General features: G+C 45.6%; 1 protein-coding gene across 1 annotated transcript in view; it reads right to left on the reverse strand.

Moving 5' to 3' along the window:
* LOC311325248 (H-2 class II histocompatibility antigen, E-S beta chain-like) overlaps window positions 1-17,994 on the reverse strand; it is a gene marked incomplete at both ends in the record, with an annotated part of 41,159 nt that extends 23,165 nt beyond the window's left edge. Inside the window, 3 exons of the mRNA XM_084457916.1 lie at window positions 15,080-15,188; window positions 17,678-17,694; window positions 17,802-17,994. Coding sequence (XP_084314042.1) covers window positions 15,080-15,188; window positions 17,678-17,694; window positions 17,802-17,994 — 319 coding nt within the window. The remainder of the gene's footprint in view (window positions 1-15,079; window positions 15,189-17,677; window positions 17,695-17,801) is intronic.
* Between the last annotated feature and the right edge of the window lie 1,153 nt (window positions 17,995-19,147).

Genomic DNA, 19,147 nt, shown 5'->3' on the forward strand with positions numbered 1-19,147 from the left:
TGTCTCAAGCTCCTGTGTGGCTGACGTGTGATTAGGCTGACGTGTGATTGGCTGACGTGTGATTGGCTGACGTGTGATTGGCTGACGTGTGATTGGCTGACGTGTGATTGGCTGACGTGTGATTGGCTGACGTGTGATTGGCTGACGTGTGATTGGCTGACGTGTGATTGGCTGACGTGTGATTGGCTGACGTGTGATTGGCTGACGTGTGATTGGCTGACGTGTGATTGGCTAACGTGTGATTGGCTGACGTGTGTGCCCTTGGGCAAGAATGTGCCACAGGAATGTATGGTGCAGCATTCCGAAGGCATTCCCACCGGTTCATTCTACTAGAAACTCACTCTTGGAAGTGCGCCGGATTGGTGCCAATTGTTGTCGTGTCTGCATTGTAATGCACAACTTGGCCTCTCCTTGTTATAAAATAACTTTAGCCAGTGCAACCTCCTATGCATGTCAGGGTTGCATTACGAATACTACAGCATATCGGATTATCAAAAAAAAATAGTAATAATTGTGCCCCCCATTGCAGTTCATTGGCCCACCCTAGCACTGAGCCCTGGTGACGTGTGTGTGTGTGTGTGTGTGTGGGTGTGTGTGTGTGTGTGTGTGTGTGTGTGTGTGGGTGTGTGTGTGTGTGTGTGTGTGTGCGCGTGTGTGTGTCCTGTCATGTAGGCTATAGACTGATTGTCTTGGCTTGCATCCATGAAATATTGTAATGTTATAGGCCTACTGCATATTGAGAAAGACATTTTCGACCGGTAATGTGCAACAAACGTGAGATGGGGACCCCCCCGAATATTGACGGGTATTTTGCACACTTATTACATCCACTTCCTGGTGAAGCTAGCTAATCAGGAGATGGAGGAGAATCTCAAGCGAATACAGAGGTGTGTTTTCTGTTAAACAACCTTGCCCATTGCGTGGTCATGAATCCCTGGTGAATTAAATATTGTTCATATTTTGTTAAAGGACTTGATTCTCCCATAGGTTCTGTGTGTGCCTGCAGTCTGCCATATCACCTGCAGAACTACAAATCCCAGAAGAACTACGAGCCCAAGGAACACAGGGGCAGGAGGAGAGGATGTCAGTTTACAAACGTATGAGACACTAGAACCACCACGTCTGAGACGCTAGAACCACCACGTCTGAGATGCTAGAACCACCACGTCTGAGACACTAGAACCACCACGTCTGAGACACTAGAACCACCACGTCTGAGATGCTAGAACCACCACGTCTGAGACGCTAGAACCACCACGTCTGAGACGCTAGAACCACCACGTCTGAGACGCTAGAACCACCACGTCTGAGACGCTAGAACCACCACGTCTGAGACACTAGAACCACCACGTCTGAGACGCTAGAACCACCACGTCTGAAACGCTAGAACCACCACGTCTGAGACACTAGAACCACCACGTATGAGATGCTAGAACCACCACGTCAGAGACGCTAGAACCACCACGTATGAGATGCTAGAACCACCACGTCAGAGACGCTAGAACCACCACGTCTGAGATGCTAGAACCACCACGTATGAGATGCTAGAACCACCACGTCTGAGACACTAGAACCACCACGTATGAGATGCTAGAACCACCACGTCTGAGACACTAGAACCACCACGTCTGAGACACTAGAACCACCACGTCTGAGACGCTAGAACCACCACGTATGAGACACTAGAACCACCACGTCTGAAACGCTAGAACCGCCACGCCTGAGACCCTATAAACCTGAAGCTGACCTAAAACAACATATTTGTACCTACTGTATATAGGAAGGAAGACTTTACAGGTACACAAACAGACAGACACACAGGCAGGCCGGCTGGCAGAGAAAAAGCAACATGTTTTCACATCCATCACACTGAAGTTAACCTGGAAACAAGCTGCATTCCTTTAGTGTTCGGTTCTGAATTATTTGATTAATTATTTCATTTTTTGTACCCGGAAACCAACCTGTCCAGACAAAGCAGTTTGGAGAAGTCCCTAAATATTGAAACCATAAAAATATGGAGCGACTTTGGACAGAAGAATATTGTCAGATGTTATAGAAATGCTTCAGACTCTTTGCATCACTTGTTACTAAGAGAAGCTGTATATAACTGAGAGCTACATCAACTTCTCCTATCGTGTGTGTGTGTGTGTGTTTGTGTGTGTGTGTGTTAGTATACTGTATATGAAATAGAATTTCTGTGTGTTTGTTGAACCAGGACACTTCACCGTACAGGTTAGAGGTCATCAAAGGTCAGCCCACACGTTACACAGGACACAATGATACCCCTGCATCATTCAAACCGTCAACCATAAATCTATCAAATAATATCCCTGAATCATTCAAACGATCAATCATAAATCTATCAAATAATATCCCTGCATCATTCAAACCGTCAATCATAAATCTATCAAATAATATCCCTGAATCATTCAAACCATCAATCATAAATCTATCAAATTATATCCCTGAATCATTCAAACCGTCAATCATACTGTAAATGTATCAAATTATATCCCTGCATTATTTAAACAGTCAATCATACATAATTTTCACAGTGTTTCACAGGTTTTTTCACAGAGTGCTGAACAAGATACTAAACCAAAAGTGAAGCATGCTACACTCCCTGCCTAGCGTCCTTTGTATTAAATGACCGCTTGCCAACATGGTGACCATGGACACCACACAATTAAAAACTGAAGACATGATTATATTGCACACAGAGAAGTCAATCAATCAATCAATCAAAGCTTTATTTGTATAGCGCATTTCATACCCAGAGGCAACACAATGCGCTTTACAGAGAACAAGGGAGGTGGGCAGACGTCCCACCCCTACATATTCCAGAGGGAAGCAAAAAAACAGTAATCACCCGGGGGCCAGATAAGTGAGTTGTAAAAATTCTTCCCTGACCCCTCTCAACAAGGCGATCGAGCAGGCTCCTGGAGTATGTTTGTCTACCGGCTAAGAACATTTATAAAGCAATAAATTACATTTTCAGAGTAAGAGAGGCTAATAACAGCATAGGAGAGACATGGCAAACACTGGTGTATGTCTGTGTGTGCGTGAATGTGCCTGGGCCCAGATAGAGGCAGGGGTCAGGGGTAGGGTCGGGGTAGGAAAAGGATAAGAAGTATAAGAGAAACATGAATGATATGGCTGAACTCTTTACCCAACACCAAAACCAAGGAATGCTGACAAGCAGAGTGTCCAGAGGAGTCAAGCAGCAAAGAGAAAGTACTGTAGAAACCTGAAGCCGACCTAAAACAACATATTTGTACCTATATAACAACTGGAGGTGTTTTTGGCCCCACATTGAAAATGAATGTATAAAGACACAGACTGTCAAGTCGTTCTCATAGAAAACTCATGTCAGCCCCAAGGCAATGAATTGTTTAATCATTATACAACGGTTAGTTCTGGTTCTTGATTCTGATTGGCTGGAAGCCGTGTTAAAATTAAGCAATAAACCCGAGAGGCCGTGTTTTATAGTGATTTTATAACAGCTAGTTGGTGTTGTCCGCTTCGCGTCGTGCCTAACAACGCCCCCTAGCTGTTATATGATCACTACACAACCTCTCATGGTTTATTGCTTAATTTTAACTTTAATTTTAATTTTGACTTTAGGGAAGTGGAAATGTTTTTGTTGTTGTTTCATGTTTATGAGATGTAATTTTACATACAAGAGTATATCTATACCAGTGGTCAAAAATGAAGTCTCCGACGTACTTCAGGCGAGACACGGATGTCAACGCCGGGCTAATCGGCAGAGGCCAATCAGTCACACCCCGTATGACGCAACCCACCAGCTGACTGTCAGCTGTCATAGCATTGGTTCAGCTCGCTAGAGCGCATGTATTTAAGGTGTCAAAACACGTCATTGCTCACTCTTGCCATTACATCTCCGAAGGGCCATCCAGCGGTCCCTCTGGTCACCAAGCGGCCCAGAGGGGGGGAACATATAGATTGCCGCTTTCCACATGCGTGGAAGGCAGGGGGCCCCCGAACAGATCACACCGCCAAAAAAAATATGCGTTAAAAATGTACAGTAGGACCCCACTTATCCGAACCCAACGGGACCGAAGGTCGTTTGTATCTCTGAAATGTCCGGATGACTGAAACATGTTAAAATGCACCAAATTCAATAAGTGGTACTTGTTTCATATAGACTCATAATACACCGATAAATACCCTTAATTACTTGTGAAAATGCATCAAAATTGCAATCAAATAGCCAACAAAACTCATACAGCCTAGCCTATAATAGGTCTACAGTATAGCCTAGAATAAAATAAACAAATTTCCACTTGAGTGCATGCTTTGATCAAATACAGTACTTTATTCTCAAATGAGGCGTACGCTGCATCGATAGGCTACTGTATTCGCAGAACAAAATGGTATAGCCTAAAAGCAACCCAACATTAGAACGATTAGAGCAAATGATAATAAATAAATAAATAAATAAAATGAAATGACAGACAAGTTGTCGTGTCTAGGCTATTGCAGCCTAATCAACCGATGTAGGCTAACGTGGCCTAGGCTGTAGGCTATTATTTAACAAATACAGTAGGCCTAGTAGGCTAATCTACATGCTTACAACACGTCTGTGTTCCTGAAGTCCATTAACTGGGAACGAAAAATGACTCGATGCTCCTCTGCTTCAGGTTGCTGACGCGCTTACTGGCTACCAAGGAATGCAGCTCTCGCGCAGCAGACTCGTTTGCGTTTTGCGCTCGACATTAAAGTAACAAAGAAATTAAACGTGACAGTAGGCTACAGCCTACAGGCAACATGTAGGTCTACATACAGTTCTGTTTTTATTCACAGTAGGGTACAGTACTGTCATGAAAATCCCACCAGTAACCAGATAGCAGGCTAAAAAAAACACAACGTTTTTTAACCTTTTTAAACGTTTTACTGTCCGGTAGACCGGGAGGTTCGGATCTCTGAAGTTCGGATGAGTGGGGTCCTACTGTATATGCAGTATATATTATTGCATGCTAATAAATGGGTCAATTTTGACTAAAGTGATCTCGACTGAAGTAATTTTATGGTATGTATTTACTGTATTCACTGAGTGTTATTTTTTGTGACATTTATGAATATTTTCACATCATTTCACTGATGGCCAGCTGTCATGATCACTTTGAGCCACTATTAGAAACATGCTCAACATTTTTTTAAAAGCCAGTCGGTCCTATTGGAATACTTTTTTTTTTAATATAAAGCCGATAATTTATTTTACTCACAATTACTTTATGTTATAGTGTTTTGCAATTCATGTAGTAGATTTAGTAATCTGTCTTTTTTGGGATTTTGAATGGCCATGTTGTGCTTCTCTCTGTGCATTCATGGTGGAATTCAACACTAGAGAGAGAGAGAGAGAGAGGAAGAGAAAGAGGTTTATATATAATCTGTTTGTGTGAATGAATGAATGAATGAATGAATAGTTCATTTGTGGCGAGGCCGACACCAGACACCTTCTCATGGTCAGTAGCTGCGATTAACCACCGTAAGCGGAGCAAAGTCTGCCAACAGCCTGGCCCTGTTGTACGATCCCAAGGGCGCAGACAGCTTTGTCTCAGGTCGCTGGAAAACTGGGACCAATCCTGACTTGGCATTCGCGAGCGTCGCTGTTGATAACCGGCTCCCTGATAGACGCGTGCTAGGAAAGTTCCCGTGGTCCCAACATCGACCATCACTGATAACCATGCCTAAACTGGTGGACCTCGTCCCGAGCGAACCGGTGACTCGATGGAACTTCTGAAAGGCCAACTGGAAACTCTACCGCCTCCTTACCCATAGATCCACAAGGTGCCTCCCACCACCTAACACCAACAACGTGGACGAGGCGTACCGGGAACTCTGCAGCATACTGGTGAAAGAGGCCAAGAATCCATCCCACGCGGACGTCGCAATAGTTACAAACCGTGTTGGGATGAGGAGCGTGAGAGTCTCTACTGTGCCTTCCTCCGGGCCCCCCCAGGAGCTGAGTCAGACAGACTTGCCTCAGCCCTGCTGTCTACACTCAGCCGAAGGAGACAAGAGCGCTGGGAGGAGGCCATTAACTCCATCGACTTCTCACACTCCAGCCGCAAGGCATGAAGCATCCTTAACAACCTCACTGGTAGGTCCAGACACTCCCCCCATCACTGCCCCATCTTTGCAAACAAAATCGCATCACAATTTGTGAACAGTGGGACACCTGAGGGCAAAGACCGCGGATCGTCACGTCTCGTGGCTAAAGAAGTGTCTGACCTCTGGAAGGACACAACTCCTAGCGGTGGTAACATCTCTGGTGAATTCACACCAGAGGAGTTTGCTGCTGCCCTCCAGCATGTAAGGCCAGGGAAAGCCCCAGGGCCTGATTCTATCTGCCCGGAGCTTATACTCCATGCAGCGCCTTTCTTGAAGTCCTGGTTAAGAGCGTTCCTCTCTTCCTGCTTGCGACAACTCAAGATCACGGTAGCAGGATACTTGACTGCAGTGACTGATAGAAGACTGTGGAAAACGTTGACCAGGTCCAGACTGAGGGGACACAGCCTGGCCATAGAACCAGGTCCAGACTGAGGGGACACAGCCTGGCCATAGAACCAGGGTCCAGACTGAGGGGACACAGCCTGGCCATAGAACCAGGGTCCAGACTGGGGGACACAGCCTGGCCATAGAACCAGGTCCAGACTGAGGGGACACAGCCTGGCCATAGAACCAGGTCCAGACTGAGGGGACACAGCCTGGCCATAGAACCAGGGTCCAGACTGAGGGGACACAGCCTGGCCATAGAACCAGGTCCAGACTGAGGGGACACAGCCTGGCCATAGAACCAGGTCCAGACTGAGGGGACACAGCCTGGCCATAGAACCAGGCCACACAGGCAGTACTGGCTACCCAAGGAGGCCAGGCTGTGTTCACTTTGTCATCAGGGAGATGTTGAAACACAATCTCACTTCTTATTATATTGTGAGAAATATAAACATTTAAGAGAGATTTTCTCTGAAAAAATAAATAATATATATCCTGAGTTTATTCACCTCCCTGATCCCGAGAAACTGACATATTTATGTGGAGAGAAAAGTCAGTGTGCATTATTAGCTGCTAAATATGTTGACTGTTGCCATACATTAAGGGAAACAAGTTCTACTGTATAGCAAACATCTCAGAGTGATTACATCTGAAGGATATTGCCAGATCCCCATGTTATTATATTATGAATTGAACTGTTGTTAAATGCTTTTGATTGTATTGTTGATATATAGCTTCATGTTTTGTTGTGTATGTTATGTTATGTTTTTATACACAAACACGTAATTACTATCACATAATCACTGATGCTCACTCCGCGGGGCTGGGTCTGGGTACGGGAGCTGAACACGCAGCAACCCAGACCCCTCACTGTCAGAGATAACACACCCTCACACTCACTTTTTATTTATTAATTTATACATAATCTGAATGTTGATTTTCTGAATGTTGATTTCATGTACTGCTTTGGCAATGTGGGTTCTTTTCAACTATTGTGCCAATAAAGCTTATTTGAATTTGAATTTCAGAGAGAGAGAGAGGGAGAGAGAGAGAGAGAGAGAGAGAGAGAGGGAGAGAGAGAGAGACTGAAAGAGGGAGGTTTGTATATCTGTTTGGAAACACGCTGCCATCCTTTTTTTTCTGAATTATTTGATGAATTATTTCAAATGTTTTCCCCCCTGGAAACAACAATGTTCGGGTTTCACGAACACGTTAAGAAGCACTTAACTTAACTTAACACTTAACTCCAAAGTACGTCTTAAGGGTTCCTTAAGGAGGTTCTTTATCGGGAAACCCGGCCAATGACTGTGGCAAAGTAGCTTTCCTCTGACCTACAGTTAGTCTTTAAGAAACTGCTGGGGTGATAATCTAAGGAAACCAACCTGTCCAGACAAACCATTCTGGAGAATCCCTGAATATTAAAACCATAAAAATGAACCAATAGAAATGCTCCAGACTGTTTTCATCACCAGTTACTAAGGGAAGCTGTGTACAGTATAACTGAGAGCTACATCAACTGCTCTTAGTGTGTGTGTGTGTGTGTGTGTGTGTGTGTGTGTGTGTGTGTGTGTGTGTGTGTGTGTGTGTGTGCATGCATGTGTCTGTGTGTGTGCATGTGTGTGTGTGTGTGTGTGTGTGTGTGCATGCATGTGTCTGTGTGTGTGCATGTGTGTGTGTGTTGTAGAAGATTTTTTAACTGATCTAGTCAAAAAGGATTTGCCAAGATTCGCTCAAAGAGGTTAAGTCTGGTTTATTGAGAAAACATACGAACGCAAGGACTTCAGAGGAAACGCACGTGAGTGGTTCATCCAACAGAAGTGCCGCGGCCTTATATTCAAGCAATACACAGGTATGACGCTTCCAGGGATGTGATTGGCTAAACCATTGTACACATCATATTAAATGGCAGGCATCATCAACAGTGGTCGAGAATACAGACACGGGACATGAGAAAAGGCGGTAATTCTTGCAGGGACAATGGGACAAAGGATGGTTATTCTGGAGCAGACAACGTCTAAGTGTGTTGACCTCCTGAGGTCATCCTGTCATAATTTAGATTAGCACAGCTATGTGAAAGGTTGAGGGAGGTGGTGAGGTGGTGAAACTACAATTTCTATGACAGTGTGTGTGTGTGTGAGTACAGTGTACTGTTTATGAAATATAATTTCTGTGTGTTTGTTGGGCCAGGACCCTGTACCATACAGGTCAGAGGTCATCAAAGTTGAGCCATATATATTACCCCTGCATCATTCAAACAGTCAATCATAAACCAATCAAATGATAAATGATACCACTGCATCATTCAAACAGTCAATCATGAATAATCTTCACAGCGTTTCACAGTTGTTTTTTTTACAGAGTGCTAAACAAAATACTAAACCCAAAGTGAAGCATGCTACACTCCCTGCCTAGCGTCGTTTGTGTCAAATTACCACTTGCCAACATGGTGACCATGGACACCACACAATTAAACACTGAAGACCTGATTCTACACAGAGAAGTAGAAGTGAATCATGAATGATATGGCTGGACTCTTTACCCAACACCAAAACCAAGGAATGCTGACCAGCAGAGTGTCCAGAGGAGTCAAGCAGCAAAGAGAAAGTACTGTAGAAACCTGAAGACGACCTAAAACAACATATTTGTACGTTTATAACAACTGGAGGTGTTTTTGGCCCCACATTGAAAATGGCTGTATGAAGACAAAGACTCTCAAGTAGTTCTCATAGAAGCCTCATGTAAGACCCAAGATAATGGATTGTTTAATAATTTTACCACTTGTTTTGATTTTTTGCATATGTTTCATGTTTATGAGCCGATATTTCATATACAAGAGCATATATATAGAAGCAGGGTTTTTCCTGGCTCAGAATGGGTCTTAGGAGATAAACCAAAAATCCTTAAGTCTTTTTTCTGAATTATTTGATGAATTATTTATAATGTTTTCCCCCTTGAAAACAACAATGACTGTGGCAAAGTACCTATCGTCTAACCTACAGTAAGTCTTTAAATTCTGGCCATGTGTCCAACCTTCTTTATCAGCCAACCAGCTGTAGGCTAGTTATAGTTTATACTTCAGTCATTTGTACAGTCAGTTTAAACACGTCATCTTCATAACAACAGCCTTCAGGTGCAGGAAACTCTTCATCTGATGGTAATATGCGTACCTGGTCAAACACTACTGTACTTAGAAACCCAACCACCCCCTGAGTGAATGAATAACATTGAACATGTCCAGAAAGAGAGTTGAATTTAAATAAAAACAACATGGCTTTATCTGTCTGTATCTCTTCAAAATGACTGATATTTAGATTTATAAATGTTCATTTCTCTATTCTTCAACCTGGACCATGGTGTGAGTTTCTGTACTGTGTGATGATATGACAGAGGTCTGTTCCATGTTCTGTGGTCTGTCCTGTTCCTCATCTCAGGGCCGGTCAGTGCTGCTACAGCAGGGTGTTTACCTCCAGCTTCCCCTCCACTGAAAGACATGAGGTCTGGAAAGTCCCACAACTCCACTTTCACTTCACTAATCTCTCATCAGCCAATGGCAGATTTTATGTGAGAGTTGTTCTTACCATGTCATCTGTTGCTAGGTGAGGTGATTCTGATCACACAAGACAGGAGCAGAACAAGTGTGCACTGTGGCTGGGGCATAAGGGGTGGGCAGGAGGATATGTAGCACCTCCTATTGGGCTTAGGGGTCATTACATCTTAAGTGCACCTCAATGCCCCTCCACCCACTTATCCAGCTCCTATATAGGCAGGAAGACTTTACAGGTACACAAACAGACAGATATTCCCTCCCCCCCCCCTCTCTCATTACAGTACAGTGCTGTCAGGTTATTGGCCGCGCCGATTGTATGGCTGCTTGTCGAGGCTGGCTGCCTGTATGGTAATTTCCCTCCCCCCTCCCCTCAATGTATTTTGTATGTCGTAATTGCCTTGTATTTTGTATGTATTGCATTTTGTATGTCGCTCTTTCTTCCCTTTTTATGTGTTATTTGTGTTGTAAAGCACTTTGTGCATTTGTGCTGTGAAAGGCGCTTTATAAATAAAACTTACTTACTTACTTACTTACAGACACACAGGCAGGCCGGCTGGCAGAGAAAAAGCAACATGTTTTCACATCCATCACACTGAAGCTAACCTGGAAACAAGCTGCATTCCTTTAGTGTTCGGTTCTGAATTATTTGATGAATTATTTCATTTTTTGTACCCGGAAACCAACCTGTCCAGACAAACCAGTCTGGAGAAGTCCCTAAATATAGAAACCATAAAACTATGGAGCGACTTTGGACAGAAGAATATCGTCAGAAATGCTTCAGACTCTTTGCATCACCAGTTACTAAGAGAAGCTGTATATAACTGAGAGCTACATCAACTCCTCCTATTGTGTGTGTGTGTGTGTGTGTTAGTATACTGTATATGAAATAGAATTTCTGTGTTTTTGTTGAACCAGGACACTTCACCGTACAGGTTAGAGGTCATCAAAGGTCAGCCCACACGTTACACAGGACACAATAATACCTCTGCATCATTCAAACCGTCAATCATAAATCTATCAAATTATATCCCTGAATCATTCAAACCATCAATCATAAATCTATCAAATTATATCCCTGCATTATTTAAACTGACAATCATACATTATTTTCACAGCGTTTCACAGGTTTTTTCACAGAGTGCTGAACAAGATACTAAACCAAAAGTGAAGCATGCTACACTCCCTGCCTAGCGTCGTTTGTATTAAATGACCGCTTGCCAACATGGTGACCATGGACACAACAATTAAAAACTGAAGACACCAAAACCAAGGAATGCTGACAAGCAGAGTGTCCAGAGGAGTGAAGCAGCAAAGAGAAAGTACTGTAGAAACCTGAAGCTGACCTAAAACAACATATTTGTACCTATATAACAACTGGAGGTGTTTCTGGCCCCCCATTGAAAATGGCTGTATGAAGACAAAGACTCTCAAGTAGTTCTCATAGAAGCCTCATGTAAGACCCAAGATAATGGATTGTTTAATAATTTTAACACTTTGTTTTGATTTGTTTGCATATGTTTCATATTTATGAGCTGATATTTCATATACAGGAGCATATACAGTATATACAAGCATGGTTTTTCCTGTCTCAGAATGGGTCTTTGGGGGGTGATGAGTACGCAATTTTGGGGGAAAGCCTGAGTTTTATGGCGAGTAGCCTACCAGCATATATAGACCTCTATTCTTCACTGTCTGACTGAGCTCATTTTTCACAATCGTGGGAAATCTCATGACACAAAATCACACAAAATAGATATGAAGCCAAAATGTTTAAGATACTGATAACCTGTCTATTAATGATCTCAGTTACTAGTGGTCCAAACCATGGACAATGCAAGAAAGAGGGATGGGCTGCACTTAAAACAAGCTATCAAACACACTTGGAGAGGATTTGAATTGCTATTTTTATTCACAATCTTTTAGCATTTTCGCCCTGGTGATTTTCCTTTGTGTGGGTAGGCATGTGTGTGTCTGTGTGTGTGCGTGTGTGTGTGTGTGTGTGTGTGTGAGTGTGAGGGTTTCATGATGAACCTGTAGACCTGCTGTGTCTCAAGCTCCTGTGTGGCTGACGTGTGATTGGCTGACGTGTGATTGGCTAACGTGTGATTGGCTGACGTGTGATTGGCTGACGTGTGATTGGCTGACGTGTGATTGGCTGACGTTTGATTAACATTTTAAAGTTTGAATGAAGTTTCTAGCACAAAGTATGAAGAACTAGTTAACGTCCAAAAAAGCGGGGAGAATAATAATAACTAGAAAGTACATTTCCTGGAGAAAATGTGAGGTGGGCTAGCTGCTGCAGCTGTATGTAACAGCTACTGCTAGAAATACTACGGACCAGGCAATCTCCATGCACCCACCGGCGAAGACCGTGCGTCTCTAGCCCACTCAGGGGCTGAGTTGTGGGGTCTGTGGCGTGGACAGTGGCATGGTGGTGAGACTCCGCCCCCTCAGGTCAGATCTGGTCGAGGACAGTGTACCCCTCTCCGGGCCACATACCCGCCCACACCGGTGAAGACCATGTGTCTCTAGCCCAATCAGGGGCTGAGTTGTGGGGCCCGTGGCGGTGAGACTCCGCCCCCTCAGGTCAGAGCTGGTCGAGGACAGTGTACCCCTCTCCGGGCCACCTATCCGCCCGCACCGGTGAAGACCATGTGTCTCTAGCCCACTCGGGCTGAGTTGTGGGGCCGTGGCGTGGATAGTGGCGTGGGGGTGAGACTCCGCCCCCTCAGGTCAGAGCCAGTCAGGGACAGTGTAGCCCTCTCCGGGCCACCTACCTGACTCAACCGGTGCAGACCGTGTGTCTCTAGCCCACTCAGGGGCTGAGTTGTGGGGCCTGTGGCGTGGATAGTGGCGTGCTGGTTAGGCCCCGCCCCTTTGGGTCACAGCTAGTCGCGGACAGTACAGTGACCTCTGGGCAATTTCAATGCATCCACCAATGAAGACTGTGTCTCTAGCCCACTCAAGAGTTGAGTTGTGGGGCCCGTGGCGTGGATAGTGGCGTGGTGATGAGACTCCACCCCCTCAGGTCAGAGCCAGTCGGGGACAGTGTACCCCTCTCCGGGCCACCTACCTGACTCCACCATGAAGACCTCCGGGCAGTCTCCTTGCACCCACATGAAAATAGTTAGTAATAATTGTGCCCCCCATTGCAGTTCATTGGCCCAGCCTAGCACTGAGCCCTGGTGACGGGTGTGTGTGTGTGTGTGTGTGTGTGTGTGTGTGCGTGTGTGTGTGCATGTGTGTGTGTGCATGTGTGTGTGCTGTCATGTAGGCTATAGACCGATTGTCTTGGCTTGCATCCATGAAATATTGTAATGTTATAGGCCTACTGCATATTGAGAAAGACATTTTCGACCGGTATTGCGCAACACACGTGAGATGGGGACCCCCCCGAATATTGACGGGTATTTCGCACACTGATTACATCCACTTCCTGGTGGAGCTAGCTAATCAGGAGATGGAGGAGAATCTCAAGCGAATACAGAGGTGTGTTTTCTGTTAAACAACCTTGCCCATTGCGTGGTCATGAATCCCTGGTGAATTATATATTGTTCATATTTTGTTAAAGGACTTGATTCTCCCATAGGTTCTGTGTGTGCCTGCAGCCATATCACCTGCAGAACTACAAATCCCAGAAGAACTACGAGCCCCAAGAACACAGGGGCAGGAGGAGAGGATGTCAGTTTACAAACGGTAGAGGAGGAGAGGGCGGGAGGACCCTGTGACCATAGCCAGGGTATCAGAGAGGCTGGTCCCCCTGAGCTAGAGGACTGTCTGGAGGCTGGCCTGGGTCTGTTCACAAGGACTCATCCATAAGACTCATCCCCATAGGACTCCTCCACAGGACTCATCCCCCTAGGACTCCTCCTCAGGAGTTGACTCTTGTAGTGCTCTGCTGGGGGGGACAGAGGGAAGTGAAGGATCAGCGTGGGATTGGCCAGGATGGGGACTGGCGAGCGTGAGAAGACGAGGAGGACAGCAGGTGTTTCTGAAACGCTAGAACCACCACGTCTGAGACGCTAGAACCACCACATCTGAGATGCTAGAACCACCACATCTGAGACGCTAGAACCACCACGTATGAGACGCTAGAACCACCACATCTGAGACGCTAGAACCACCACGTATGAGACGCTAGAACCACCACGTCTGAGACACTAGAACCACCACGTCTGAGACGCTAGAACCACCACGTCTGAGACGCTAGAACCACCACGTCTGAGACGCTTGAACCACCACATCTGAGACGCTAGAACCACCACGTCTGAGACGCTAGAACCACCACGTCTGAGACACTAGAACCACCACGTCTGAGACACTAGAACCACCACATCTGAGACGCTAGAACCACCACATCTGAGACGCTAGAACCACCACGTCTGAGACGCTAGAACCACCACATCAGAGACGCTAGAACCACCACGTCTGAGACGCTAGAACCACCACATCAGAGACGCTAGAACCACCACGTCTGAGACGCTAGAACCACCACGTCTGAGACACTAGAACCACCACGTCTGAGATTCTAGAACCACCACATCTGAGACGCTAGAACCACCACGTCTGAGATGCTAGAACCACCACGTCTGAGACGCTAGAACCACCACGTCTGAGACGCTAGAACCACCACGTCTGAGATGCTAGAACCACCACGTCTGAGATGTTAGAACCACCACGTCTGAGATGCTAGAACCACCACGTCAGAGACGCTAGAACCACCACGTCTGAGATGCTAGAACCACCACGTCTGAGACGCTAGAACCACCACGTCTGAGATGCTAGAACCACCAGGTCTGAGACGCTAGAACCACCACGTCTCAGACGCTAGAACCACCACGTCTCAGACACTAGAACCACCACGTCTCAGACACTAGAACCACCAGGTCTCAGACACTAGAACCACCAGGTCTGGCACCAACCATGACACCACGGTCACAGTCCCTTAGGATCACACGCTGCCCATTCTAATCAGCCTGACACCCAGACTGACATTTCACTTAACTTGGTTACTCAGTCTGAAAGTGCGTTTTCTGAGATGGGCGTTGCAGAAGAGGGCGTCCTCAGTGATGATTTCACCCCCTGACCCAGTGGTTCTCACATGGGGGGACGCAGGGGTACCCTGGAGCCCCGCAGGGGGTACGTGAGACACTTAAAAAAGGTTAATTAATTTTTTTTATATTCTATAATAGGTTCACTAAAAATATTTAAATGTATTTTTTAATGTAAGTTGGATAAACCACATTTTGTATTCAATAGTCTCCACAACATCAGCTAAAGCGCTTGAGGCTTCTATGCGGTGTCTTTGCTTGTAGCTAAAGCCAGAAAGCCCTTCACCACAGCTGAAGGTGTAATGGATTTGAACTGATCTAGTCCAAAAGGATTTACCAAGATTCGCTCAAACAGGTTAAGTCTGGTTTATTGAGAAAACATACGAGCGCAAGGACTTCCAGACGACGCACATGAGTGGTATCCCAAAGAAGTGCCGCCTCTTGGTCAGCGCAGCCTTTATATTCAAGCAAAACACAGGTATGGCGCTTTGAGGATGTGATTGGCTAACCCAGTGTACGTCATATGAAATGGCAGGCGTGGTCGAGAATACAGACACGTGACATGAGAAAAGGCGGTAATTTCTTGGAGACAAAGGGACAAAGGATGGTTATTCTGGAGTAGACAGATTTCTAGGTGTGTGGACCTCCTGGAGGTCATCCTGTCATGAATTAGGTTAGCACAGCTATGTGAAAAGTTGAGGGAGGTGGTGCATTACAAAAGAAGATGATGAAACTATAATTTCTATGACAAAGGCCTGTTACTTCCAGCTGCTGTTGTATTGGCCCAGATTATGCTAGACAAAAATGTGTCCAATGTCAAATGTTAGCCTAAATTTCATTTCACTGATTACATTACACATGACACTGATAGTGCTGTAGTGTTCCTCTTTAAAGGCTTTTAGGGGTACTTGACTGACACAATATTTCAAAGGGGGTACATTATCGAAAAGAGTTTAAAGACCACTGCCCTGACCAACCACATTGCACAGTTTAATTCCGTCATCACATTCAAAGGATGCTGATTGGCCTGGTTGGAATTCCACCTGAGAAACCACCCTGAACGAGAGCCTTTCCACGCCCTGAAATGGGAGTGCTATTCAGGGGCTGGGACCAGGCTACATTCTCACGTTTAGTGGAACAACAACCTCTTGACCATGTGTCATGCGTAGAGTTACAGCCTCATGATTGACTGTTAGGAGCAGCAGGCTGTGTGTTAGGAGCAGGCGGACATAACAAAGCGGTAGCTGTGTGTGTGTGTGTGTGTGTGTGTGTGTGTGTGTGTGTGTGTTTGTGTCTCATATTAGAGATGCTTTCAGAGCAGCTCTAGGGTTTGCTGCTTCAGTGTCATGAGTGGAGATAATATTTATATTTTATAATACTTAAGTCTATAGTATAATTTACTATATAGTTGACTTTTGTAGCACACATGTTGGTGTATTGAGCTTTGGGAACTGCACAGGAAGACAAAAAAACACTTTAGGAACCACGCAGGAAGACTGCAACCACAATACCACTGGTACAGGAGGACACGTTTAGAACAAGTGTTTTAATGATTGTATTTATCTTTAATTTTATTATTGAAGACTTCTTTTTGCTGCCGCTTTTTATTAAATCAAATAATTATTTATTCATACACTGCACTGTAACTTTTATTCCCGTCTTTTATTTTTCCTGCATTTTGTTTTAAATGTTCTGCAAAGTACAAGAGAATGTTAGTAGAACGACTTGAGGGAGGAAGAGAAAGAAGGAAATGTATGTTGGAAATGGAGAAGTTGTATTTTTGGTGCAAGGTGTGCCTAGTGACAGCAGTAGGCCACTGACAGCTGATGTGGTCCCTCGCTCAGAAAGGATGTTTGAGGCACTGGTGAAAAGCCAGCGAGCAACTATACAGAAGGACATTGCACGTAATGATGTGTGGGTGCAGTGTTAGGCTGTGAGTAGATGTGAGTAACCAGGCGTGGTGCAGTATGTATATTATGTATAACTATTGTATTGTATCGTATATTGCCTCTGTATTTTGATTTTTCTGTATCTTGATGTATGTTTTTAGTTTTGTATTCTTATTTTTAGGGGACATCTTCCCAGGGACTACAGGTGGAAATTCGCTTCTGGCTACAACCTGGATAGTTTCCATTTGCTATCTGCATTGCTCTGTAATCCTATAGTGATTGTTCATTAACCTGCGGTGTCCCTCAGCAAATCAATAAATCTAATCAAATCAAATATGAACGGTGGGGCGTTGGACTATGTGCTCAGGCATCAGAACAATGTCCGTGATCCAAAGAGGTCCGTGAGCAGAGCGAGGGTCAAGTTCAGGGGTTCGGTCTGAGGGGTTCCAGGGAGACAACGGGAGGGGCAGGGGTTCCAGGTAGGCACGGGAGGGGCAGGGGTTCCAGGTAGGCATGGGAGGGGCAGGGGTTCCAGGTAGGCACGGGAGGGGCAGGGGTTCCATGTAGGCATGGGAGGGGCAGGGGTTCCAGGGAGACAACGGGAGGGGCAGGGGTTTCAGGGAGACAACGGGAGGGGCAGGGATTCCGGGGAGAGACGAGAGGAGACATACTGTATGAGCTGGGGGTCCTTAGGAAAACAACACAGACGAGGATGAGACACAAAACACGTCGGGAAAATGATCAGGCAAGAAAAAAGGCCGGAGACAAACCGGGTAGGTGGCCACGTTCTGGCACCGGCAGGCTGGTCAACGAGGCTTTTGTAGGGGTTGCTGCTCGTCAGTCTCAGGTGTGCTGATTGGGGATTGAGCCCAGGTGTGCCGTTGCCTAGCCAACGCCCTAGTGGAGCGCGCTGAGGTAGACGGCAGGTCGGAGCGCACGGAGAGCGCTGGTGACGTGCTCCGAGCCCGCCCCCTAACACCATCATCATCATACCGGACTGATATGTGTCTGTGTGTACGTGTGTGTGTGTGTTAACTACTACAACATCCACAGCTGACACGGGGGTATTTATCGAACTCAGGGTGGTCTGCGGGCGACAGTGGGGCATCCACTGGACCTGGTTAGAAGGTAGGAGTGTGTCATATTCACCACCTCCCTCAACCTTTCACATAGCTGTGCTAATCTCATTCATGACAGGATGTCCTCTCTTCAGGAGGTCCACACACCTAGACATGTCTGCCTTAGAATAACCATCCTTTGTCCCTGCAAGATTTACCGCTTTTTCTCATGTCACATGTCTGTATTCTCGACCACTGTTGATGATGTCCGCCATTTATTATGACGTGTACAGATGGGTTAGCCAATCACATCCCTGGAAGCGTCATACCTGTAATTGCTTGAATATAAGATGGCGCAAGACGAGCCTACTTCACTTCTGCTGGATACCACTCACGTGCGTTATCCTGAAGTCCTTGCGCTCGTATGTTTTCTCAATAAATCAGACTTAACCTGTTGGAGCGAACCTGGGAAAATCCTTTTTGACTTTAGATCAAATAATTCTTCTACAGTGTCCATATTTTCCTGAGCAGATGCAATAGGCTATATGCACAATGCCAGTACTTCCTGAAATCAGACATGCTTCTCTATTTCCTGTCCTACACTATTGGATGAAGTGATTAATCAGGTGTGCCTGACTGCAGCACAATGATCAGGCACACCTGAATAATCATTTCATCCAATAGTGAAAGGGGGGCAGGGGGGCACTGATTTCATCAAATTGTGCAAATTTTACCCGCCTACTCCAAAATGTTATACGGCGGATGCAGCCTCGCCTTAGCCTGGTAAACCAGACGTATCGCAGATTTTTGTGTGTGTCGTTTTCACTCTAGATCAATTTTTGATCTAGAGTCTGGTTTACCAGGCTAAGGCGAGGTTGCATCAGCCAGATACCATTTTGGAGTAGGCGGGTTCTAGGAGTAGGCGGGTTCTAGGAGAAGGCAGGTTCTAGAAGTAGGTGGGTTCTAGGAGTTGGCGGGTTCTAGGAGTAGGCGGGTTCTAGGAGAAGGCGGGTTCTAGGAGTAGGCGGGTTCTAGGAGAAGGCAGGTTCTAGAAGTAGGTGGGTTCTAGGAGTTGGCGGGTTC

The sequence above is a fragment of the Borostomias antarcticus genome (assembly GCF_949987555.1).
Source record: "Borostomias antarcticus genome assembly, chromosome: 24".
Classification (NCBI taxonomy): Eukaryota; Metazoa; Chordata; class Actinopteri; order Stomiiformes; family Stomiidae; genus Borostomias; species Borostomias antarcticus.